At 40.9% G+C, this 25,981-nt stretch overlaps 1 protein-coding gene across 1 annotated transcript in view; it reads left to right on the top strand.

Annotated features, from left to right (window-relative positions):
* CHST8 (carbohydrate sulfotransferase 8) overlaps positions 1 to 25,981 on the top strand; it is a 1,263,676-nt gene that overhangs the window by 1,222,716 nt on the left and 14,979 nt on the right. The window contains exon 4 of the mRNA XM_078669642.1: positions 9,776 to 9,813. Within this exon, the coding sequence (XP_078525768.1) occupies positions 9,776 to 9,813 (38 nt within the window). The remainder of the gene's footprint in view (positions 1 to 9,775; positions 9,814 to 25,981) is intronic.

A 25,981-nucleotide genomic window follows, 5' to 3' on the forward strand; every position in this document is an offset into this window, starting at 1 on the left:
ACAACGAAGCGTAAAGAAGCATCCATCTTTTCAGTGATTCTCATATTGAGGTGAGGCTGTAGCATATTAATTTAAGACACCTGAACTTCTTTAAGTTAAATTCTGAACAAACTAAAGTAATCGCCATTAGATGTCCCTATTGAGTCTAAACTTAAAGTGGACTGGTCAAATGAGCTCAACATTGACTGTTTCTCCCCTTCTACAGTAGATGAAGCAACATCAATGGGTTTTGGGATTGACGCCCACCTGTCTATGGACTCAGAAACCACTCACACTGCTACAGCTACAAAAGCATTGTGGCACTCCCTAAAAAAACTTTAGCCGTTGCTTCACCCTAAGGACTTCCACACTGTAGTTCAGACTATTGTTCTCGCTCTAAAGTATGTATGTATAAATAGTTATTGTAAAGATTTTACATAAAATCACTCACAATACATATGTCAATATAAGATAGTATTTTTAAACTGGAAAGAGAGGCAACAAACAAACATGTATGTACTGTAAGATAGTAAGGTAAAACATTCTCTAGTCTTCGATAAATACATAAAGTAGTTGTTAAAAATGTAATTAAGCATTCAATAAAACCATTTAAATATCCCTGAAAGATGTGACATTTTTAACAGCTCTTATAATTGATGCTCTAAGGGGCGGTTGTTAATTTTTTTTTCGGAATTTGTAAAAGTTCTTGTATTTGTATTGTTCTCACTCAGCAAGACTATGGCAAATCCACTCTCGGGCGTGCCAAGCCCCTCATTAATGCCCATGAAAGACATTCTACACTCAGCAGCCAGGATGATATCTGGCACCACAAAGTATGTGCACATGTCATTTGTACTAAAAGACCTTCCCCTGGGTTCCTTTGTAAGCCAGAATAAAATTAATGTGGCATGTGCCACAAACAAACCATTCACAATCAGTAGCTTGATTGTCTAAGACTCTCATTCGCAATCCCCAGTATCATTACGAATATGAAAAGTATCAATAAACTTTGTCTATAAACCAAATAAATGTAAACTCCTGCAACACTGTCAGTCTGCTCTTCTCCTCCAGTGTTGTTGCCACCATCTGAAAGTCATTACAAGTTGAACTGGAATGCTCTAAAGTCTGCCTCCAGTTTGGCAAAGGACTGTAAACATGTATGCTTGAATTGTACAAGGGCTAATCTCTTACGATAACCTCTGCATAATCCTCAATCCGCTAGGTTTCCTTTCAGTCCTTCCTTTACCCTCCATATGTGTACTGGGTCTCACCCTTATGTTCTTATATAACTTCCTTTCTGTTTCCTACTATTCTTATGCTTTTTCTCTTGACGTAAAATCTATTGGCTCCTTTCCCCTCTACATACCCCCACCCCGCCTCATCCCCCTGCAGCTTTTAACCTGCACTGATCTTTTATTCAGCATCATTATTCCTCAATGAACTCCATTCATGAGGCTGCTTGTGGCCTGTGTTACGCCGCCGCAGAACAGGGCTGGCTACATAGCAGAGGCCAGATTAGGCATGGCTCCCCCATTACTCCTCTGCCACTGCGTAGTGGTTGAAAGCAGGGTTAGATGATTTTACGGGATGTGCACAACATATATAGTATTATAGATGTGTAACTGTGATTTACGGGGATGATTTTCACCTAGAGTTCTGAGTGACATCATGGATAACTCAAGCTTCACTCTCGTTATCTATTTGATGTCACTCAGAACCCCGTAATTTGCTGTTACCCATCTATAATTCTATATATTCTATGCAGTGAACTGACCTTAGACCCCTGTTATTACACGCAGCATGCTAATACCTCCTGGTTTAGTTGCTCATTATAAAAAAGAGAAACAAGTAGGTAAATATTTTTCCTAAATCTGTCTCTAAATTATTTTGATAAGTAGATTCTCCAATACTCTAGCATGCAGATTGGCACAGTGGCAGAACACTAGTGCAATAGGCTTCTAATAATGTGGTGACAGAGATCTAAGGAAGCTTTATTTAAGATAACTCTGTGATATAACACTGTGGTATGTGACTGTACTGAACTGTCGTCTTTGGGAATAAATGTGAGCCATTAACATGGATGGATGTGTTGCTGCAATTGTTATACATATGTTCAGACTTGAAAGGGTTTGTGAATGGCATTTGATAAATTATTCGGTGGGATTCTCTTGGGTATAAATAAAAAAGCTGACATTCTTGTGGCCTGTACTTAAAGTTGATACTTTTACCGTTGCTCTGGCATTGCATTGTATTAGTAGGCCTTTAAATTATTTACTACTGGGGGTGACTCAACAATATGCATTCTGCCTTTGTGCATATGTCACAGGGCGATTCTTTCCTTGACCAGTCATCAGCTGTTGTGTAGAAATAGCACATGGTAAGCTTGCCAAGACCAGAGCCTACTTCACTCATCAATGACGCGTGAAGGCGATTATATGTACTTTGTGGGAGATTTCTAACGTGAACACTTTAATGGCAATCATGGATTCTGCTAGACATTGACTACCTGAACCATGTTGGAAATTTACGTCTGATTGCAGATCAACAGTGGATTTCTGGAATGTCAGAGGTGAGGATGTTATTCAACCAGAACCGTACATCTTTTAAAGATTAAGGACCGCCATTTTGGAACTCTCTGCATTGCCTTGAGGCAGACGTTTGAAAAAGCGCCTATTTTCTGTCAAGTGTAAAGACTTAGGAATGAGCCTTCTGCAATCCATACTCCCTTTGCTTTCATGCTTCACACACACCAATCACTCTGGTGCTACTCTACGGGTGCACTAGCGCTATGCCAAAACAATAAATATCAACATATTGTCAAGAAGAATTAAGATGCCACTTGACATTCACTGAATAAATATGGCTAAACCAAGTCTTTTTCATTACTGGTAATCTCTAAAGACCTCAGGTTGAGACGTCAACGGAGAGCTTTGCTGCTTTTACCCGCGTCTATTTTTCTGTTTCTTCCTTTCGTGAGCTCAGCAATCCTGAGAGCCCACTGAGGGTTCTCCGATGTATCTGCTATGAGATGCCAGAGCTGTACTCTGAGTTTGAGGAGACACTGATGGTGCACACCTGTTTTGGAGAGAGGCTGTTGGTCTCTCCACCTGGGCTACCAGAGACTGACTGACTGCAGTATCATAAATTAAAGGGCTGACCTGTTTTACTTGTACCCTGCTGGTGAGGTGCTTACTGACTTCATCATTTAACAGTACTATTCAGTTTCCTCCAAGCAGGGTCCTTTACCTCTGTTAAATTTTGGTCATGCATGAACTGCGACTATGCTGATGTGTGTATGTTTGAGGTCAAGTAAGAGGTCTATGTCTAACAGGTAGCATTCAAAAAGGAAGCTAGCTCAGTGTGCAGGCTGTCATGGTCTCAGCTGGCTATGTATCCGACAGGTTTCCATTTTTCTCCTCCTGTCTCACAGTACAGCTCTTCTTGTGGGTGGAGGAGATGGGCCACCAGGCCTTCCAAGTAGCTGCAGTGTCTTTGTCAGAGTCTTATCAGCTCCTCCCACTCTTCCTGCAGAAATGTGAATGTTTGAGGAATCTGGCCTCATGTTCCTGGGATAGATGCACATTCTATTTGGACCAGTTTGATCCAGCCCAGGGGGATTAAAGCTGAACATGACCGCTGCATTCTTCAATCACGCACTGTTCAATGTCCCCCCCTCACAAAGATTTAAAGGTTCCAGATGCTACCATTGGTGATCCTGAATGCCTTTACCACACCTTTGTTTCAGGATTTTCTTAAAGTCTGGGACAGACCTGCATGCAAGTATAGCTGAGCAGCTGTAGTTCCAGAGGTAGCACCCTGCTTGTGCTACATTCCTTCTCAGCTGGTGGTAAGCGTTGGTCCTCAACTTGAGAAAACGCTGCTGGGATTGCCCTTGGAGAGGAAAGACTACTGACTGTAGAGAAGACACTGGCTGTTGAATGACGGAGAGAGTTCATCTTTCAGCGAGATCTACGACCATCATGGGTATAAGCCAGATCTAAGACACAAGGTCCCTTTCCAGTCATCTCCGTGAGTTTTCATCAACACAATTAGAATGCATTGCATTCGCTCATGTGAAGAGCTGTTGCCCTCTCCTACTGAATAAGCCAACCACCCCACCCCCTTACCCTGCCTATGCCGAAGGGAAGCCTGCCTCTTCATTCCAGTTGCCACCAGAGGTCTTCAGGAATAACTTGCTTTGAACCCCTAGCCTTGGGATTTAGTGTGGGAGCTGTCGGGGAATGCCCTGAGCTTTGAACCATTGACTGCATCCTTACACTGTAAGCAGTTCTATCCCTATGAATCCTGGTCCAACCACAGAAGGTACACTGTCTCCAGCTTATTCCATGCTATCCTGATGGTCATAGACTGCACCCCAGATCTGTGGACACCGCTGGCACCAGAAGTTCCCCAATTGTGACAAGTGGTTCTCAAGATATAGAGTCTTGAATCATTCAGTGCCTTAACGTGGGTGCTATTATGTAATGCAACCAGTACTAGCAGTTACCCCTATTATCTGCAGATAGCCTAGGAGGACAGCAGTTGACTGACTCAAGCTGGACAGTGGATATTTGCCGAGCAGCTCTAAAAGTTACTTTTTTGACTCCTCAAGCATGTTTGGGCCTTTCATGATGTTTGGGTCTGGAGTGTTTCATACAGTGGTCAAAGTAGGCAGGATCGGCAGGGCACAGCGTGCCCCTACTTCTTTAATTTAACAGATTCAGTTCACCAACTATATTTTAAATGCACGCCTCATGACGGCAGTAATAGCCAAGGCCTACAGAGAAGGCTTGGTGTTCGTGGCCGTTTAGGGATGGACAGGGTGGGCAGAGAGGATAAAGTACTCTGTCTTTTCCTTCTTTCAGAGAGAAGATAATGACAGAGTCCACTTCTCCTGCTCGGCCGCTTTCAGTTGCCCCCCTTCTTACTCATTCTCCCTCTCGTTCTGTTCTGCTCCTCCTCACTTACTGAAAACCATGACTTCAAGAATCTGTGATTGCTCCCTCTTTCCTCTCTTTACGTTTATTTGTTCCTCCCAAAAAGGAAAAATACTCTTGCTGGAAATGTCATCTTTTACGGACATTTTTCTATTCCAAAGTGCAGCCTTGAGACGGAGAGAAATAAAAGGATAACAATGTGAAAAACAACAAAATAAAGCAAGATAGAGCGGTCGCATTTAAATCAGGAGGTCCTTTGACCGGAGGTTGTATCCAAACCTGCTACACCAGAACAGGAAGCTCTGCACTACTTAGATGTCAGAAGGGTTTCCTTGGTTTATTTGGGTTGAGGCGGGGGTATACCCTCCATTGGGAAGGTGGACTCCTTGTTTGTTATTTGGAGCAGCTAGAAGAGGTCTGACACCCTCAAGCAGGCGGGTGCATTCCACCCTTGCAGCAGCTATTCAAACAAAGTAGCCTGCCTTGTCTGAGAGAGAGTTCATGGAAGGTCAAACAGTGGCTTGTAGGTGCTTTGTGCAGAAGTCCAGGGTGCTTCCAGGCTGCAAATCTGTAGGGCAGCTACATGGGCTGTGCTCTCAACTCCCTGCATTATTGTAACTGCTGTAATGACACTGGGTATGGAGATTGTGGTTCCAAAGTGCTTTAAGTTGTGTTATAATGAAAACTCAGTAATTATAAACTAAATAAGACTTAATAAAGCTTTAACAGGTGTTGCAGAGTATAAGCCTTTTTCCCGGTTTCAATTTGGCCTGGATTACTTTATAACATGCTGGGTATTCCTCAAAGTGCAATGATGTAACATAATGTTTCAATTACTTACTGGTAATTCCGTTACACTGAGGTCTTCATTCCTCGTTACATTATTCTAGTTATTAAGATCCACTCACCCTTCCTTTGAGGTGGCATTGTGAGTCATTTTTGGAACTAGAGTTTGGTAGGTTGCAGGATTTCCTGTACAGAATGGTTTCTTTCATCCACAGTGTAGGTGGTTCCTGTCTCTTTGGTTTTGGGGGTTTAGGCAACAGGGTGTCTGTCTGAACACTGAGCAGGTGAACACTCTTCAATGGGTAATGACTAGAACGAGGAGGAAATGTCTCAAGGTAATGGAATTAACAGTAAATAATGGAATTATACCTATTTGGGGCTTCGTAAATCTGGCTTTGAGACTGCTCAGGGACTGTCATGAACTTTCTAAAAGTCATAGGTTCAATTTCCATCAAGTCCACTACATAGTTAATCCTTTTAAGACAATGAAGAGAGTACTATTGAGCTGTGATATTCATAAAGAGTAGGATTTTGCTTATTTTGAAGTGATAACTCTTGAGTGTGCTATATAAATAAAATGTACTGATTATTATAATAAGCATGGATAATCTTGTGATTAATATGACTGACGTATTTGCTTAAATTATTCTACTACCTTTACTTCTCATACATTTGCTTCATGCTCCCTATGTACCTTTCCATTACATTTATATGACCCTTACTTTTTCATGTTTACTTCATTCCTTGTCCCTAAACCCACAAGCTACCATTTCCTTGGTCTTATGTTTAATTTAAATTAATTGCATTCAATTTCATTTACACCCTCTTACCCAAATCCTATCTCCATACGTAATTAAATGTTAATTATTTAGAATAATGTCACCTTTTTCTAACTGTAACTATAACCCCAAAATAAATTAGTTTCAATTATTTTCCATTATAAAAATTAAATATCATCTCTATACCTGTTGTTAAGTGTAATTAGTTAAGTTGGAGATAAAATATTGGTACATTTATTGCCATCTAAATGCTACCCTTCCTGTAGAAATATTTTGACTGAATGTTTTTGCCAACATCAAGATTCATTGCATTATATTCATAAGATATTCTAAAACTAAAGTTAAAAACTGTAAAAACCCGTTTCTAACTGCAACACTAATCCTTCCTAACATTAATTTGTTAAATATATTTATATGATTGTATTCAATTAACACTAAGCCGAACTGTAAATGTGTCTTATTTTACATTAGGTGTAATTAAGTCATCGTATCCTGATAACTATAATCCTTTATTTTAATTTAACTTTTCAATTAAGTACAGTACAGCTTACCCTAACTGTAATACTAAATTAAACAAAACTACATTAATGTGAATTATTTATTAATAATTAGTAAATTTCCCTTATGCTTAGTCGTAAATTATATTTACCTTAAAAATGATTTCCATCTACTCACATACTGCACAAGCTTGGGGCAGTAAATATGCCACTATGCGTGAGAGGATTGCGCAGGCGGGGTCCTTTTTCCACATCCTTTGTGAGTGCCCTGTGATCCAGTCCTAATGGCAGGGAGTGACGAGGGTGATCTTTAAGGTCCTAGTCGTATTAGAGCCAATGGACGTCAAATGGTTGCTCCTGATGATACAGTGGGAGATGGAATGGTATAGACAGAACAGATTTTGACTAGGGCTTGCAGAGGGTCTGGCAAAGTGCAACATAGAGAGGCGGTGGCGGGCTCTTCTCCCCGTCAGTGACAGAATGGAAGGCTGATCTAGATTGGTGCCAGAGCGTGGAGGAAGTAGTCTACCTAAGCAGAGGGATGAGGTCCATCGGGTAGACTGACGACTTTGGTGCTGGAAATCAGGCTTCGAGTCTCGGGGTTGCGTCCACATCCTGTGATTCTAGGCAAATCACTTAATCTCCCTGTGCCTGAATTTGTAACATAACCTGTGCTCCTGTAAAGCGCTCCATTACCTTCGGGTCAAGTTTGCGCTATATAAAATCTACAACAACAAAAAAACTGATCTCCCAAAAAATGGGAGAAGATATGGGGCTTCTGACGGGACTACCAGGGAACATCCCTGGAGACATGAGTTAGCGTGCTAGCAAGTTCTGCCCGGGTGAATGGAGGTAAGTGATATTTGAACGATCATTGGATTGTGTGCTAATGTGTTGGTATTCATTCATGCAAGAGCTAGGGTTGGGCCGCTCTGTGGTGTGCCACCTAAGCTGTGCTGTACCCGCAATGAGCCTTCAGATTATGTATTATACGATGAGCCAGTTTAATGATTAAAAAGCTTTTCCAAAAACAATAAAAGAGATAGCCATAATGTTTTGCTTGAAACAATAGAGTATCTTAATAAACAAAAACAAAGTACAGATGCTGTCAAAAAAATTGCAAGTAAGATAATGTCAGACAGAACACACGAGGCAAAGTAAAGTTTGGACACAGTTATGTTAACTTTTGTATTGTAAGGTATTTATTTTAACTTAAATTGACTCTTTAGCTTACTTGTAAAGAATAGCCAGTAATCATTCTGGCCTTTTTGGGGGGTAAATGTCACAATGGTTTTTCCTCCACTTGATTCAAATGGCACAATTTTTTTAACCTTTTTTCATTAGCCTGTTCAAATAGGGAATTATTTTACTGCCCTGTATTACGTAATCTATGGCTGGATAGACAAATATTTTTTGGGTCACAAATGCTCTGATTCGGAGTTTACCACAAAAATGTTTTGCATTGTACTAACCCCATTTTATGAGTCAGTAACGTCTTTCCAACTCCTAAAATCGGTTTACAAATGGATAAGAAATCACTATTTGGAACAAACATTTTGTAAGCATTCCTTTCAAATAGCAGTTCCTATCCACCTGTATCAATGGGTTAGGACCCAAAAAGAGGTTGTAAACCATTGGAAAGTTACTGACCCCGAAGTTGGGATGGTAACGCTTTCACAAAAGGGAAACAATCCCTTTGGCATCCCTTCTCCTTTGTGAATATAAAAAAAAAATTGTATTGGGGAGGTTACCGAGGTACAGGGAACCCTGTATATCCTCAGACAAACTTTTAAAACATGTTAAATTATTTCTTTAATGCTACCCCTATTTCCTTTAAGAAAAACAAACCCTAAAAAAAAAAAAAAATGAAAAGCGATCATAGGCATGGCCTGCTGATCCCAGTAGGCTACCAACACTTGATAGCCACCAATTATAGTGAGTCCGTTTTATCTTTTTTCATGAAAGTTGATAAAGTAGGTAGGAGTCTGACCAAGGATGATTCCGAATTTTGTGAAATGACTTATTAGTACATAGGTTGGTTTGCAAAATTCCTCATTGGTCTCAACTCGTAAGTTTTTATATGTTTTATTGAAATGGTTTTAGAATATGAATTCTGCTGCTACTACGTTTTTTATATGGAGATTGTAAAGGTTTTAATTAACCAAACAATAAAAATATTACATACTCACTTACTTACACTGGTCTCAACTTGTGGCGAGTATATTGCGACCAGTGATTCATACACCTGGCCCCTCCCTCCTTCCTTCTAAGTAGATCATAAATGTTGCAGATCCGGAAAGGGTTGGGGGATGCAATCTGGTCATAATTTCAAGTCCTTATTTATGGGCTGTGATGAATGTACACAATCTTCAGAAAGACTCCAGAACCTAAAATTGACATTTTGTTATAATCTTGCTGGCACCTGTATGCTTTTCAATGGGTTTGGTAAAGGCTCGTTGGCATAAATGTGATGTGGACTGGGGGACTCACTGACTGCCTCTCTCAAAGGAGGCCACAAACAACTCATCAATAATGAGAGGGCATCGAGGTATTAAACAAGTGTGCCTTTTCTTAATCATGTGTACTCCAATTGCTGTTTCTGCTGACAGAGGGTCCTTCTCATGAATGCAATTGTAAGCAAATGAGATGTATTGACATGTGACAAATGGAGGTGCATTGAAGTGATGTTATATTGATCTATGTGCGAAGCTCATAACGAGTATATTTGTCTTTATAGCTTGCTTGGTGCACTCCAAGACCCAAAAGTAATATCATGATTTTTTTGTTTTTTTTGTAGGAAAACAATTTTCTGTAGGGCTGCAGAACCCAAAACAGGTATGTCAAGCTGCATTACATTTGTGGATAAGATTTAATGAAGAAACTGTGGGGCATCCGCGTGTGCAGGGAGAAGAAATACCAACACTTGTCTGCTAATAGGAGCCAGTGTATTTTGCGGCAGTGTAACTTTATGAAAACGCAGCGATGCATCAAAGTCTGTACCCTGGAGCCCGAGCTGTACTTACTGCTGTCTGGGTTTGATCTTCCATGAATACTTTGTTTCATGGTGCATGGATACACTGGAAATTGATGAGAGATTAACTAAATATTACAAAGCGTTAGCTGTTCCTTCCTTGAGTTGGTTTATATTGAATGACTGAGCGAACGAGGATCAGGTACATTTGATGTATAATACCGCCATCTAGTGGCTGCTGGAGACTTTGCGAGAGCGCTCTACGATTAATGTATGCCCAAGTGAAAGGAATTAGCTATTTTCTGGACGCCGGCAATCTATCCAGAGGGCACCGGTGAACTAAGCGAGCTATTTTCTTGTTTGGCTTTAGAAGACTGGTATTCTGAAAAGAAAGAAAATAAATTGTATCTGCAGAAATGCATAGCCTGAAGCATCTGCTCTGCTACGGATGTGGGGCACTGTTATTCTTATTTACTGTAATACATTATTGAAGTGAAGTGGCGTGCTGTGCAATGCGAACTCTAACACTGAAACATTACAAATAGAATAAGGGTGAGTACTTGGCTCACATTCGTAGCTGTTTTCATACTTCGGTCCTGTTAGCGCCCCAAACCAAGAGTATTTCGAAACCAGGTTATAAAATAAATCTGTATAGCATATTGTCGGGCGCACTGGACAGCCCTTTCGTTTTCCGGTATGACAGTCCAGCTGTCACCAGACAAATATGTGGACATCGCTCGAGAGGGGCGTTGGCTCCGCCTACAGGTTTGAAGCCAGAAGTACATGTTTTGATTGGGCATAAACTGTCCGTTTCCACAAGAAAGTGCTTACCCTGAACACATCTGTGATCATTTTGTTTATTTTTCCAGCTGCCTGAGCTTGAGTTTTCAGGGGCACATGCATGGCATTGTAATGCTATTAAAGTGCCTTGTATTACTGGTTAATTTATGTTGTGTTTCTCAGGCAGCAGCACAGATGGGAGGAGGGCAGTCATTAAACTACATTGATTTTTAGGTCTGGCTTGGCGGTGCAGCTGTCACTTGACCTTTTAACCTACTCCAATATTATTCTACAGTTCTTTGCTTTCACACAAATACACATTAATTCCCATGCTACTTACTTGTAATTCTTCACATTACCATGCAACATTCTTTCAAAGGCAGCCCTATTGGCATTGCCAATGCTTGTTTGTGTCCGAAGCACTCAAAACTAAACAGAACGCTTTTCATTTCACGAGGATGTGAAACATGACCTGGACATAGAGGCGGATAGCATGAAGCTCCTTTAATATGCAGTGACCTGAGAGCGGAAGTGACATCCCTTCGCCGATAATCCTCTTAGGCATTATTGAAGACATTTAGAAGGCATTGCCGGTTAATGAACAAATCTACAGCGGATATCGGTCTGCCTCCTTTAGTTCCCAGACAGATCTTATTAGTTTGAGGTCAAGCCAATCACTGCCTTTGTAACAACCAGCATTTACATTATCATGACGCAGCAAGACTATTGCACTGAGCACTATAAAAATAAACCCAGTCATCAGTTTGCCGACTACGTCCGGTGCTTCCACTCAGTGCGTGGAGCAGAATACAGGTTACGTACACTCGTGCTTTGCTATTGTGCAGTGTGGAATTTGGGCACTCCATGGCCAGATCTAAAGAGCTGCGAGTGTCAGTTCGTCTGCCATCTCTCTCTGTATCCATCTGTCTTCTCTCCAGCTGTCTGTTCAGTCTACCATCTCACTCTCCACCTTTCCTTTCCCTCTCTTTCCGATTTTCTCTCACTTTCTGTTTTCCACTTGCTTCCCTTCTCTTTTCATCTCTCCCTTTCCCTATCAGATCTCTTTTTTTCTCTCAGACGAGCCTCTCGCTCTATATTTGTCTCTGCCCTTCTTGCTTTCTGTGCCCATCTCCTCCTCTTTACCTCTTCCTCTTTTTTCTCTCACTATTTCTTTTTCTCTCCCCATTTCCATCTCCCCCACTCGCTCATCTCTACCTGTTTTTCTCACTCTTTCCCTCATGTTCTCCCCCTTTTTTCTCTCTCCCTCTCTTTTCCTTTGTAACTCACGCTCTGTATCCCTGATACAATAGCACAATGGAAAGTGCTCTACCCGCAGTGCCCTCCCCTTTTGACTTTTTTGATTGAAGAATGAATGACTTTATATTCTTAAGTAATTGGGGAGGGACATGGGAGTAGTAGGATAAGATAAGATGTGCAGGAATCTATGGTACTGGGCCCCATGATGGACATGAGCTGGTGGGATGGACCGTCTGCGCATGCGCGGTCCTAGCCATGCATAGTGCTATTTCAGACAGATCTCAAGCCCTGTTAGGAAAAGTTGTCTTAAACCAATAGTCTTCCAACAGTGAGCTGTGCCATCACTTGGAAGCTCGGCACCATGCTTTTGAGGAGGTAGTGAAGGGCACAAGAAACAAAAAACAACTGAGTGTGGCTCCAACTGCCAAATTAGAAGGCAAGCTAAACCACAACAGAGGTTAGTGAAAGAAAAACCGAGACTCCCAAACCTGCTCTTCAGTTGCACTTCATGAACTTATTTATTAGCAGGTTTATGTAACATGAACAAGCCCCAGTGGGTGGCAAAGTGCTTCACATGAGCATTGTAAGATAATTGCGGCCCAGTTACAGAAAGCTGGAGACAAGAGTCAACACCAAGGGTGGCTCCATTTTAGTGGAGGAGCGTCGCCCCACTAAGAAAAGCCCCAGACCAGAGCTGAAAAATAAAATGGTAATAACGTTTATTTATTACCATTTTATTTTTCGGCAACCAACTCGTCCTGAAACGAGTGTCGGGCCGGGCCAGAGCTGCTAAGTGGCAGCAGGGAGCCGCGGGCTTAAGTTTAAAATGGGCATGTCCCTTCGGCCGTCCCTCTTGCGACCGCCAGCCACACATATGCACTTTAAACTTCTCTAACGTAGCTGTCTTAGACAGCTGGGTTAGAGAAAGCTGCCCTGATGCTGGTGAGAGCAGCTCCAGGATTGGTTAGGGGAGTTTGCTGGGTCCCGTGTTGGAGGCTGCCAGTAGACCGAAGGAGAAGGACGTTGCGTCGATGAGGAAGGTAAGTCTATTTTATTTTTATTTTTTTTGTCACCCGCTCCACCACCCTAAGTACATGCCAACCACCATTGGTCAACACAAATCAAATCATAATGAAAATAAAAGATGATCATGAGTGGAAGGAAGGTAAATTCAACCAAAAGAAACACCTGCATACATGCTAGCGTCAGCATTCACAGTGATAAAAAAAAATGTTTAGTCACAATACTTAAGCCTATCATGAGCATTCAAGGGAGAAGGTTGCACAGAAACTGCAAATTCCCTATCCTTTGCTTTTGAACGTTTCATCGGTTGATGGCTGCATAGACTTCAAGACCTTTTGGGCACTTTGACATCCAGTGCTTTACCTTCAGAAAAACTCGTATTTTAAGGAGAATGGTGTCAGGGTTTCTAAGGTAGCAGTGCCTCCCTGAGATGATCACCGGTTTCTGGGTGAGATAGTTTAGAGTCCCATAGTGCATTGCCTTGTGAGTTGCATGCACATTCGAATACCCTTTGAGCCTTTATAGGAAGGCACTTCAAGGCCATTGTATTTGGTGAGATGTGATTGAATTTCCTCAGGCTAGTCAGCAGCTTAGCATCTGCATGAAGTGTAAAGCTTTGAGCGGCTAGCTGGGTTTTAGGAATTCCTAGGTGTAGCTATTACCCTGGTCCACCCATGGGAGCGCACAGAATTGAAATGCATAGTTTGAGATTAGGGACCTGGATGCAATACTTTATTCCTCCAAGGAGTTTGAGTTAAAATTGTGCCCCTTAGGCCAGTCAGTTAATATGTGCTTCTACATTACAGGCTTTATCTAGAATTAAGGTAAGCAACTTGGAGCTTAACTTCATTCTAGACAAAAACAGACCACAATAGAGGAAAAGCGTTTCTGCACTGAGTGCGTGGACTGGGAAGAGGCATTAAGAGAGGGCTCTGAATACACTTAATTTTGAGTGAATTTATTTTTTTTGTCATAGGGCATGATCTGACAATACATTCTACACCTTTGAAAGAAGACATTTGCAGACAGAGCTGAGTGATTTCAGTGTAAGTGATACAAGGTGTTTGAAGGGTTTATGGCAAAGGCAGGAAGTTCCATGTAAAGGATGAAGAGAGTGGGTGTGAGAATAGAGCTTTGGGGAACCCATTGCTGAATCAAAATAGGGTTTGAGAGAGAATTAACTGGTCTTGTGCATTGACACAAGGTATCCAAGTATGATCATAACTTGCTGGATACTGTACCATTTACCTGAATTCTCTTCTTGAGACTACTCTGGGGGAGTGGAGTTATTCAGCATGTCTAAGCTGCTGATAAGGCCAGAAGGATACGGGTGTACAAGCCCTCTTACCCAAAATGTGCAGTGCATCGTCAGCTATGTTATTGATACCTCTATCCGCGCCGCATCCTGGCCTGATGCCTGATTGGATCTCATTGAGGAGGGGATTAGTCTACATGAAGAGTTTGATCAGGATCTCTACACCGCTCTTCGCAACTTTAGCTACAAAATGTTGAGACTTGATGGAAGTTGTTCAGGTCCTCAAGATCAGATTGATACTAAAGTTTTTAGTAAAGGGGAGAACAGACTTATTTTTAGGGACTGTTCCTTCTGATAGAGCAGTAAGAATAGTTTTCATCCAATAGGGAAATAGTGTGAAGGTAAACTCCTTCAGAAATGTGTTTTGATTGGTGTCAGAGAAAAGAGAGGAAAATGTGGTTTTAGCAGGTGAAAAGTTATTCCTCGGGGTGTTCAGATTAAAGGACTCTTTGGATGATGAGGGATCCGTCTTGAAACTCAAGGCCCTCAAGGCTTGTCCATGGACTTCTAGAGTTGATGAAACCAGGAGCCTCATTGGTCGTTTCTGTGGCTGTGACTGAGGGTAGGTCAGTGTCCTGCAAGAGATTCAACAGAGAACAGTTAATGCCCCCACCAGTTTATAAAAAGTCAGTAAACAGCACAGTTAATACATTATTTATGTCTGTGACACTAGTTTAGTGTAAAGCACATGAATAATGACTATACCAATAATTAGTAGGGTAACAACGGAAAATGAAAAAAATATATACCCAACACTGTGAAAGATCAGTCTCACACAAGCTGCATTGCATTCTGCCATGACAAGGACTGTATTCCAGTGAGCCCATTATAGTTACACTATGCAGGGTACTTGGGTTCTATGCCCTCAGATTCTCTGCAGTCCAAGGTCCATGATCAGTTCCAGTATAAGAACTCTCCCTCTGTTTGTAGATGACTGGGGTTTTCATGCTGTGCCTCATGATGGGCTAATGGCAGTTTGAGGGTGTCTGTGGAAAAGCAAAGGCCCAGTCGAGACAAACTGCAGGGATTCTGACTGCTGGCAGAGTGGGTAACACCAGAGTGGGTCTATAGGTAATCAGAAACCCAGTGGTGAGTATGATTGACACTGAAAGGTCACAGATGGTCCATTGCGGGTCCCTAAGGACTTTTTGAGGGCTAACTGAGGGATCTGAGAGTAGAGGAGTACAAGGTTATAAAGTTGAGGTGTGTCATGGCATCTGTTTGGGGTGGCTGAGGATCTTTTAATTCAGTTGAACTTCTAAACCTTAATGTTCTGAGTTTGAAAACCATAGTAAGTCCTACTATAGAACAAGAGATTCACAGAAACGCGATTTATAACTTTGCCATCACATCTTCACAGAAGATTTGATTTATCTCCCTTAGCTCTGCTAAAATTGGTGTTCTTCAGGTTCCTCTACACTATTGAACTAGAAAGTGTGTTTCTGAATTAGGTACTTAATAAATATGTATTCAGTTATACTTCTCCATTCTATTGTTTCTGAGAGTAGCTTTTGTTCTTCGTCCAGTCAGCAGTCCATGTCATAATTCAGCTCAGTATTCTATTTATAGTCATATGAGCTATTGTCCCCTCATAATAAAAGAATGTTTGTCAAAACGTTTCTTGCTAGCAAGGTGGTGGTGGTGCTCATTAACTTAATACTAAGATCATTTAATGTGACTAACTATTCAGTACTAATACCCTCTCTCCTGAGGTAACTGAGGACTTTGACATCTTGGTATTGCCTATGATGTTCAAATACTCCTGTCAATTTCCTGCCTCATATAGGCAATTTAAATAACCATCTCTATTGATAGGCCATTTTTTGGATATTTTAAAATCCAGACTGATTTCCCTTTCTATCCTGCTGTACAAATTCTCCTAGAAATAAATGTGTTGACTTCACTTTATCCGTCTAGCTTCTGATCTCACTCACTCTTTTTTAGGAAAAGAGTTGAAGATGCAACTCTTTTGAGGTCACTACATCATGGTGTAACAGTACACTTCTGCTTCCAGAAACTAACCACCTCTCCAGTCATTTGTTGACTGTATCCTTGTGTTTGACCCTATGCATCGCTCATCTCTCTGTTGGTTAGATTGGCCCAATACAAATAACCCATAGATAGATGGATAGCGAGCTATACAGCGGACCGCATCATTACCATATCAGACCAGGTCATGTTAACCCTATCTATCCTGTTACTTGATCTAAGCACTGCTGCATTATTATTACAATAATGAAGGACCCACCTCCTTCCTGACCACATACCATGGCAAACATGATGCATACGTTGGTCCTCTTTAGCCTTGGAAAGAAGTTCTATCGGAAGAGACTGCCTTCTATTTCCTCATTAAGATGGCTTCTTTCAGAACCCTCATAGTTTGCTCCTGGCAACTACCTGCTAATTATCTAGATAACTTCCAGCAGTCAGCTATTTAGTTCTTTGGTGATGTGGCCACAGCCAGACAAATTAGAATTTAACCACATAATCGAATGTCTGAATAATAGCAATTCAAATACAATAACTTATTTCTGTAGTGTAGATCATTCCACAGTGCAGCCATTTATAAGCATGGTTTTTCTTCCGACCTCAGAGTCTAAAATTATCAATTATTCAAACTAATTTCTCACTGCTGAATGTATTTGTCGATTTTAATTAACGAAATACAACTGTATGATGAGGGCAGCCTGAAAAAAGATTTATTCAACTAAAACTTCTAACGCAACGGTCCAAACATCTCAAGGTACATATTAAAAACCCGTCAGACCTATCACTCTGCAGAGAAACCCCAAAATAATCCTGTCTAGTTTACTAAAATCGTTAACAGCTTTACTAATAAAGAAAGTTGAAAGTAAATAGTGCTGGAGAATGTCCTTCCTGGATGGTACGTTCTCACCGAACAATCAACAAGTATTGTTTTGCCAACTCTACAATCTTTCAGGTCACTAGAGTATAATACCTTTGTTACATGTCTTGCTAAGAGCAAGTACTGGGGCTCACCTCATGATCATTGCCTGGATGAACTACTATTGTCTGCCAAATCTTTATCTACTGTCGAATTATGTTTTTTATACTTTAAATGATTTTCACCATCTACTGTCAAATTACTACTGTTTTTATATTTCAAATATCTTTGACCATTCATTATTACCATCATGTCCATGCTTCCATCTTCCTTTTGTCTGGAGCTGCACACAATTCCTTAAACTCAGTATGTAAGTGTCTTTTGGCAAGATCAGGTTTCTCTATGTATGATCAACAGTCCCACCAGATGTTTTAGCTTCATTTCTACACACACAGAGGAGGACACCATCTGCCATAAGCCTGGAGATTTGTATAATAGATTCTGTCATGACGAAATCACTGGACTGAAAAATAATAACCTTTATCTAAAGATTAATGCCCTTTTGAGGACCCTCCAGTATTCACGGAGGAGACTAACCTAGAAATGACCATTGTCATTTGGTATCCCCATTATTATTATGTTTTGCTCTTCCTTATCAGCGATGCTGTATGCATAATATTTGTGTATATGTTCATGCAAATCTCATACTACATATATTCTATCCATTACAGCAATTTAAACAATGCAAGTATAATAAAACCAAAGATTAAAATCTTATTGCATATCCAGAAAGCAGATTGTGCTTTGGAAGCAGTTAGAATTGCAAAATTACATAATTGCTGCTAATTGAGCAGCTGCAGCCTCAAGGAAGCTGACCACTGCTTTATACCAAGACAAATCCTACAAGGAAAAATATTTGGCACAGTCAGAACTTAATTTCTTTGAGCAGAGCTGACAACATACATAACATGCTTCAGATTCTCACATTCAATGTGCCCTGAACGGCATTTCACACACTCATAAATTCTAAACAACAAAGTAATAACAGCTGTAGCCTGATTATCTTGTGTATTTCCTGGCTATATACCACCTTTTCATAAATTTGCTAAAACGCAATACGAACTGTAGACTGATTACCTTGTGCCTCGAAGCTCAAGGATGAGGAGTGAATAAATAAGGTTGGGTTAACCTGTATGATATTACCACAATATGTGAGCAGACAGTGTCCTGGTCACCCAATCTGGATAATCCTGTTTGATACATTTCTCAAGTATGTCCTTGCTATTGGCGTAAATACAGATTTCAGTGTTCCACTTCTCCCTATGCTGTTGACATCAATTGTCCAAATGTCATTACTTAATGCTACTGCCCAGGTGCAGGATAATTTCTCATTCTTTAGTTGTATAAAATTACCGGCCCCTACAAACATAGGTTCCTGAAGTCCATGTGTCTGTTAACAAAGCTGTCTTAATTAACACAAGGAATGTCTATAAAAGTGTGGCGCCAAATTGTGTGTCGTGTGTTTGTGTGAGTGTTTTGGGGGCCACAGAGTCAGTGAGGGCTAGGCAGTCTCGAAAGGGAAGAATACATTGTAGTCTGAAGTGGGGATCTAGGAACACATAATAGAAAGGAAATCACAGCACTAAATTAAGGTGAATGTGTACAATATGTCATTCTTTGTCTGCAGTCAAGTGCATATGCCTAGATAAGCCATTCCTACACAACATATCACATATATATTAATCACAAGAACAAATAATAGTTAAAAAAGCGCCTAGAATATCTGTAGATTAAACATATAACATCGCCCATAACAGAGGTGCAAGGTTTCGATTTGACAAACATCCAAACGTTTTAGTAAAATATTGCAGAACAGGCATTTCCTTCTTTTAAAGAGAGAATGTAATGTTTCATCTTAAAACCAGTATTTTTTCTGCAAGTTGTGAAAATTAGCATAATCGAGGACTGTTTCAATTAAATCAAGACATTGTGTTTTGCAGCTGTGCTGAAAATCAAAAGACCATTACTGCCTGATGAATTTCAATGATCTAAAGATATTCTTTAATATCTCTTGTATTTCTTAAGCAGATATGGAACTGCAATTATGCCTATCCAGGTTTTTGGACAGTCTTTCTATTTATTTCAGGTCATTTAAAAGATAAACGTAAGTTTGGAAATTCCACAACTTCCTTTAAAGGATGATGTTCCATTAGATGCTATCAACATCACCCCATATGTATGAACAAAATATGCTGCATGGTCTGACGCTCAGATTACAAAGACTGTCACCCCCAGCATTCACCCATGAAAGATATTACAGCAGCTAGGCCTACTGAATAACGAAGGACAGTGCTGGATCACCCTAAGAAACTGAACCACCGACTTTGGAAACATAGCAGAACTTAAAAGAAAATTTGTTTCATTTACCTCAATACAGAACTCAAATTGGAAAATCCCCTTAATACTTTCAGCTTGATTTTTTCCTTCTCCTTGTCATACCTGCATAACAGACAGTGATTCAACGTCTTACATTACACATAAAAATGCCAGACTTGTGAAAGACGCAAAAAATGTGCAAAAAGGTCCAACACAGTGACCACAATTGGCTACTAAAGTGTAGGGTATTCACCCAGCACAATTTAAAAATCTATTGTTATTGCTTTCTTTTCTTTTTTCTCTTGCGGCAGTAACACAATCACAGGAGGACAGTGGGTTGTGGGTTGTGGGGTGGGTACATCACAATTCCAAATTTTTTTTAAAGAGAGAGAAAAGATACACATCTGAGAGGTGCAGCAGGGTTGCAGAATTAGGTACTTTTTTCATCAGAGTGGAGAAGAGAGATGAAGGGTCAGGCAATCATGCATGATTTATTTGGTTTAAGAGGAGACCTGGTATCCAAGAAAGGGTAGTAGGAAGAGAAGGGGAGGACTGGTGACATACAATTTATGCAAAGGAGTGGCAGTAGAAATCTATATGTTTTATGTTGCAATTTGGTTGGACCCTTTCAGTATGCTCTGATTATGTTTGCTTTTTGGTCACCATGTTTTGGACTCTTTACTGCGTGTGAGTCTCATTACATGTGTCTCACCCATGGCAATTATATGGAAAATGGGCTGCTCATGTTTACCACAAGTGTATGCCTTTAACTAAAAGCCAGCTGTGACGCAGCTTGGGCACGGGTCACTTGGCAGGTTACACATGCTCACGCATGTGCACACGTGTGCCGACTGCGTGTGTGAAACTACTGAGTTTGGGCAGTCTGGTAACTGCGTACAGGTAGCCTGGCGCAGAGGGGACTCTGCAGGATTAGAGATTGACCTCAGGTAGGCCTTATAATGTTTGTGTACACTCATTGGAAAGTTATTGTGGTTTATTGTCTTTGCTGCAGTTACACTTTATTATACACGTAGGGAGAACACTGCCTTAGGGTATATTTACACTTCCCTTTGGCCTATAAACTCCAGTGTTATTTCAAAATGGGGTGGAACATGTGCGAGAATACCAAATCTGAGAGTTCCAAGGGTATATCTGAAATTCCACAAAGGATGATGTTCCATTAGACGCTATCAACAACACCCAATATTTATGAACAGAATATGCTGCATGGTCTGACGCTCAGATTACAAAAACTGTCACCCCCAGCATTCACCCATGAAAGATATTACAGCAGTTAGGCCTACTGAATCACGAAGGACAGTGCTGGATCACCCTAAGAAACTGAACCACCGACTTTGGAAACATAGCAGAACTTTAAAAAAAGTTTGTTTCATTTACCTTAATGCAGAACTAAAATTGGAAAATCCCCTTAATACTTTCAGCTTGATTTTTTCCTTCTCCTTGTCATAACTGCATAACGGACAGTGACTAAATGTCTTACATTACACATAAAAATGCCAGACTTGTGAAAGACGCAAAAAAGATGCAAAAAGGTCCAACACATTGACCACAATTGGCTACTAAAGTGAAGGGTATTCACCCAGCACAATTTAAAAATCTATTGTTATTTCTTTCTTTGTATAATCTGATTATGTTATATTATTCCCCTCCTTTTTTTTAAAAATTTTTTTTAGAGTTTTATAGAGCGCGGACAAGACCCTTACAGGTATCAGAGCGCTTCACAGTACATGGGGATAAAAAGTAACATACCTCAAGGAAAGGTCAGAGAGGTGTACATAAGAACACAGCGAAAACATAGCACAAAACAATAGGAGATGACCTGATGTGTGAAGGTAAAACAGTGACTGGTAAGTAGGTAAAAAAAAAATAACATCATTGAAAACGATAAAAGCAGAGCAATAAGGTACCTGTTAGGAGCGCACATAACGACAAGGTAACGCAACTAGGTTAATTAGATAGACTAGTATAATACCAAGTAAAAGTGTTCATGCAGAATCAAAGGACTGTGTTTAAGAGAGTTTTGCCATAAGAATGCCTTTAACTTCCCGTTTGAAAGCTGCAGTGGAGGGGTTCAGCCTTGTTTCCGGGGGAAGGGCATTCCAAATCCTGGGCACCATTCCAAAGAAGGAGTGTTTGTATTTTTGTTCTTGTTGAATCGTTGTGGTTTCAACACGAGGTTTTTTATACTGAGCATTCACCACATACAATATAATCAAACTCATCATCTTCAGTACACTGACAGAGATTTGAACAGAGAACGTAACTTGGGTAGCAGAGAAGGAAGGTACATCGTAGATTGATCTTATTGGAGCAATGAAGAAAAGCTAGTAGAGGAAAAGAGATGCAAACAGAGTAAAGAAGAAGGAGGTTAAGTATTTATTTTGCAATATAATCGAAAGTGGGAGGGAAGAGAGCAAGGAAGGGGGGCGGGGGCAATGGTATGAGAATTGTTTTCCGCCAGAACAAATGTGTTCTTGTTTTGCAGGAACAGCCCTAGGAACTTTTTAAGCGACAGCATGACTGGGGAGTATCCTTCAATCCAATATTTGATCAATAGGGCAAGTCCTTTTCATGTTGTGGGGTGAGCCATTCGTTTTCTTGTGGCAGTAACACAATCACAGGAGGAAAGTGGGGTGTGGGGTGGGCACATCACAGTTCCAAATCTTTTTTTAAAGAGAGAGAGAAGATACACATCTGAGAGGTGCAGCAGGGTTGCAGAATTAGGTACTTTTTTCATCAGAGTGGAGTAGAGAGATGCATGATTTATTTGGTTTAACAGGAGACCTGGTATCCAAGAAAGGGCAGTAGGAAGAGAAGGGGAGGACTGGTGACATACGATTTATGCAAAGGAGTGGCAGTAGAAATCTATATGTTTTATGTTGCAATTTGGTTGGACCCTTTCAGTATGCTCTGATTATGTTTGCTTTTTGGTCACCATGTTTTGGACTTTTTACTGCGTGTGAGTCTCATTACATGTGTCTCACCCATGGCAATTATATGGAAAATGGACTGCTCATGTTTACCACAAGTGTATGCCTTTTACTAAAAGCCAGCTGTGACGCAGCTTGGGCAAGGGTCACTTGGCAGGTTACACATGCTCATGCATGTGCACACGTGTGCCGACGGCGTGTGTGAAACTACTGAGTTTGGGCAGTCTGGTAACTACGCACAGGTAGCCTGGCGCAGAGGGGACTCTGCAGGATTAGAGATTGACCTCAGGTAGGCCTTATAATGTTTGTGTACACTCATTGGAAAGTTATTGTGGTTTATTGTCATGCTGCAGTTACACTTTATTATACACGTAGGGAGAACACTGCCTTAGGGTATATTTACACTTCCCTTTGGCCTATAAACTCCAGTGTTATTTCAAAATGGGGTGGAACATGTGCGAGAATTCCAAATCTGAGAGTTCCAAGAGTATATCTGTACAACGTATTGGTCATCCAGGATTGCCTTTTTTCTCTGGCTCATCTCAAGATCAGAACCTAGGAATTTTGTTACCCTGCTGTTACAAGTTAATTGCATTTCTCTCCAGCAGCAGGAACAAAGGCTGCCCCACACAAAAGGAGTAATTAATAATGCTTCTCTCAGCTCCTAAGCAGGAAAGGGTGGCGATACAAATCTGCATTTGTTAATTACTTGCCACACTGTACCAGGGCAAGGGACAGTCCAGTTCCACTGAACAAAGGAGGGAGCCAAGACAACTGGAGCCAACACAGGGGGGAGGTCTCTAAAAATGTTGATGGTAAAGGCCCTGGCAGTGATGTCAGTGAGGGGCGGATCTGAGACACAGAGGAGATGTGACCAGTGACTCCAGGGTGATGCTTTTTTAAATTGTCCCAGCATGCTGTGCAGGAGGGTTGGGACAGGCGCGGAGAGGTGATGTTGCATGCTAGGATTGATGAAAACCGAATGTGAATTGAGCTGTGTCCCTGAATAGATGTCTAATGATTAAAAGTTAACTCGAATATTGGAGACTCTGAGACTGTTAATGACAATGTAATACTTTACGTGTGCTCGGAGAGGATTTGTATTGATTTCCTACTCTCTTCTTTGAAGGGATTATTGGGGTGGAATTGGCAGCCGACCCTTCCTCACCTGGTAACACCATTTTTACTATAGCACAATTACCTGCAAGATACTGTTTGCTGAGCTCCCGTTGTTTGTTTCTATGCCTGGGTGCCAAATGCTTTTTTTTTAGCTCTGCTTCAATACCCCGAGATAGTCAAGAGCTACAGTGGGGTTATCAGTAAGGGGAAATTGTGGACCTATTACTTGTGCAGGTCACACAACTAATTAACTAATTTCCTACATTCGTATCAGCACTGGGAATAATAGTATCCAGTTCCAGTACGCATTGATAATATTTGATGAGTTCAGTTTTGCCACACATTACCTATGCATTAATGCTCAAGCATCAGAGCACAAGGCTCTGGCAGAGGTTTAAAGATTTCATTGGGTAAACTCTAGATGTGGGAGACGTAAGTCCCAGCACACATATGTTCTATGAAAACACTGATTGTTGGTTAATGTACTGACTGTGTTTATTATGACAAGTTTACATTTTGCAAAGATGTGATGGTGGGGAGGGCCATAGTGTCCTTTGAACCCCAGCACTACACATTAGGCCTGTATGATGAGAGGGTTCTTCTCTATAGGTTTAGGGACTACAACAGGTACCCACCTATAGATCTAGGTGTAGGGTTGGGTCCTGCTTCTGGGGTTGTAGGAGGTGATTGTGGGACCCAGAAAATTATTGTGCTTGCTTACAGTGCAGATTTCCCAGAAGGGTTCCCAGTGTGACTCATTCTATTTTTTGTTTGGGATGGTACCTAGAAGTAGTTGACCCCACTAGGGGTTCCCACCAGGAGGCTGTGAGGTCCCCAAGAGATTTTCCAGCGGTGAAAGATGCAATAAAGTTGTGGTTCCCTTGCTCCTCATAAGTTATCTGTTGGGGTGGAGTAACATATGTGAGGGTGGCCCATAGTGGTGATTTGCCCTGTAGAGGGGATAGTTCCTGAAGTTGAAGGTGTGTTGACTGAACCATTCGCGATCAGAGATAGGGTTAGGTCTCCCTAGATGGCCTGGATGGAATATCAATATATTTACAACCCTGTCAGATCATGTATACTTCAACTACATCCTAAGTAGCGAGAACCTCATTAATCTTACAACTGCTGGACCTTTCCTTATAAATGTGAAATCAGCAGCACAGCACCAATGGGCTTTATGACTCTATAGAGAATCTCTACCTACAGTGACCCATGCAATGGGGTTTGAGTGGGCAAAATCCAGAATTCCCTTTGCTACTGATAGTCTAAATGACACAAGAAAAGTAATCTAGACTATATCCACCCCAGCACCGCCCCAGCTAATCTGGAACACAACAATTCCTTGACATTCATCTTAACAAAGACAAAGTTCAAAATTCTAGGTGAAGCATCTAGCCATTAGAGTACAAACATATTTAAGGTGTTAATTTACCAAAGTCTTTCACATGCTTATAAGCTTTCCATCAAACCACAAAAGGTGTCATTGGCATATTCTTCTGGAATCTCGTACCTTGCCTACTACATCCTTTTATTCAGACAACTTGCGTACTGTGATTATTCAAATTCTACTTGCTTACAAACAGGGGAAATGGGCCAGACCTCCAAGCTTGTCTATAGGAGCATGAAAGAAGAACATTATTTCTAGCACATTTCTCAGCAGCTGCAACACTTCCTCACTGGATCTGCATATTTTCCCTCCCCGTATTGTAGTGGCAGTCCACTTATGCAAACTCCTAATAATCAAATTCCTCATTTAGAATTCTTCCAAGCAACCAACGAAAATGTGCAAGGTTAACCTTGTCTTTCATATAAATTATGGATATATATGACATTTCAGCTAAAGGACTGCACCAAGTAGTCACCCACGAAACACGGCATTCCAAGTGCTGGTGCACTTGCAAACATGACGGCTTCCATTTTAAGATAACAGAGACTATTATAAAACGTTCATACAAATGTAACCACGGGGGAAGAGTGAAACAGTTAACAGATTGACTCTAACAACTGTTTCCCTGTACAACCTTATATGCTCAGTTGTGGTCCAACCAAGACGTTTGTTTATCATGAAATGCTTTTGACCAGGCTAATGGCGAATTGGACAGATGATAACTGTGTCCCACCAAAAGTTCCAGGTCATTTGTGTGCTCAAAGTCCGACATTCTCATTGTTCAGGCTTCAATTTAGAATGTTAGTGCCTTTAGAAGTGGTAATCAAATCTGTTGCCTGGCCTGCCTCATTGACATCCCCATGGCGCCCTAAAGTAATCTTGTTATTAAACAATTACCATATCTTCTAAAACGTTGTACAGCTACATGGGCATGGCACCTACCAAACAACAAAACATCTAAAAAATAAATAAATAC

This window comes from Lissotriton helveticus, chromosome 12 (genome assembly GCF_964261635.1).
Source record: "Lissotriton helveticus chromosome 12, aLisHel1.1, whole genome shotgun sequence".
In the NCBI taxonomy this organism is placed as follows: Eukaryota; Metazoa; Chordata; class Amphibia; order Caudata; family Salamandridae; genus Lissotriton; species Lissotriton helveticus.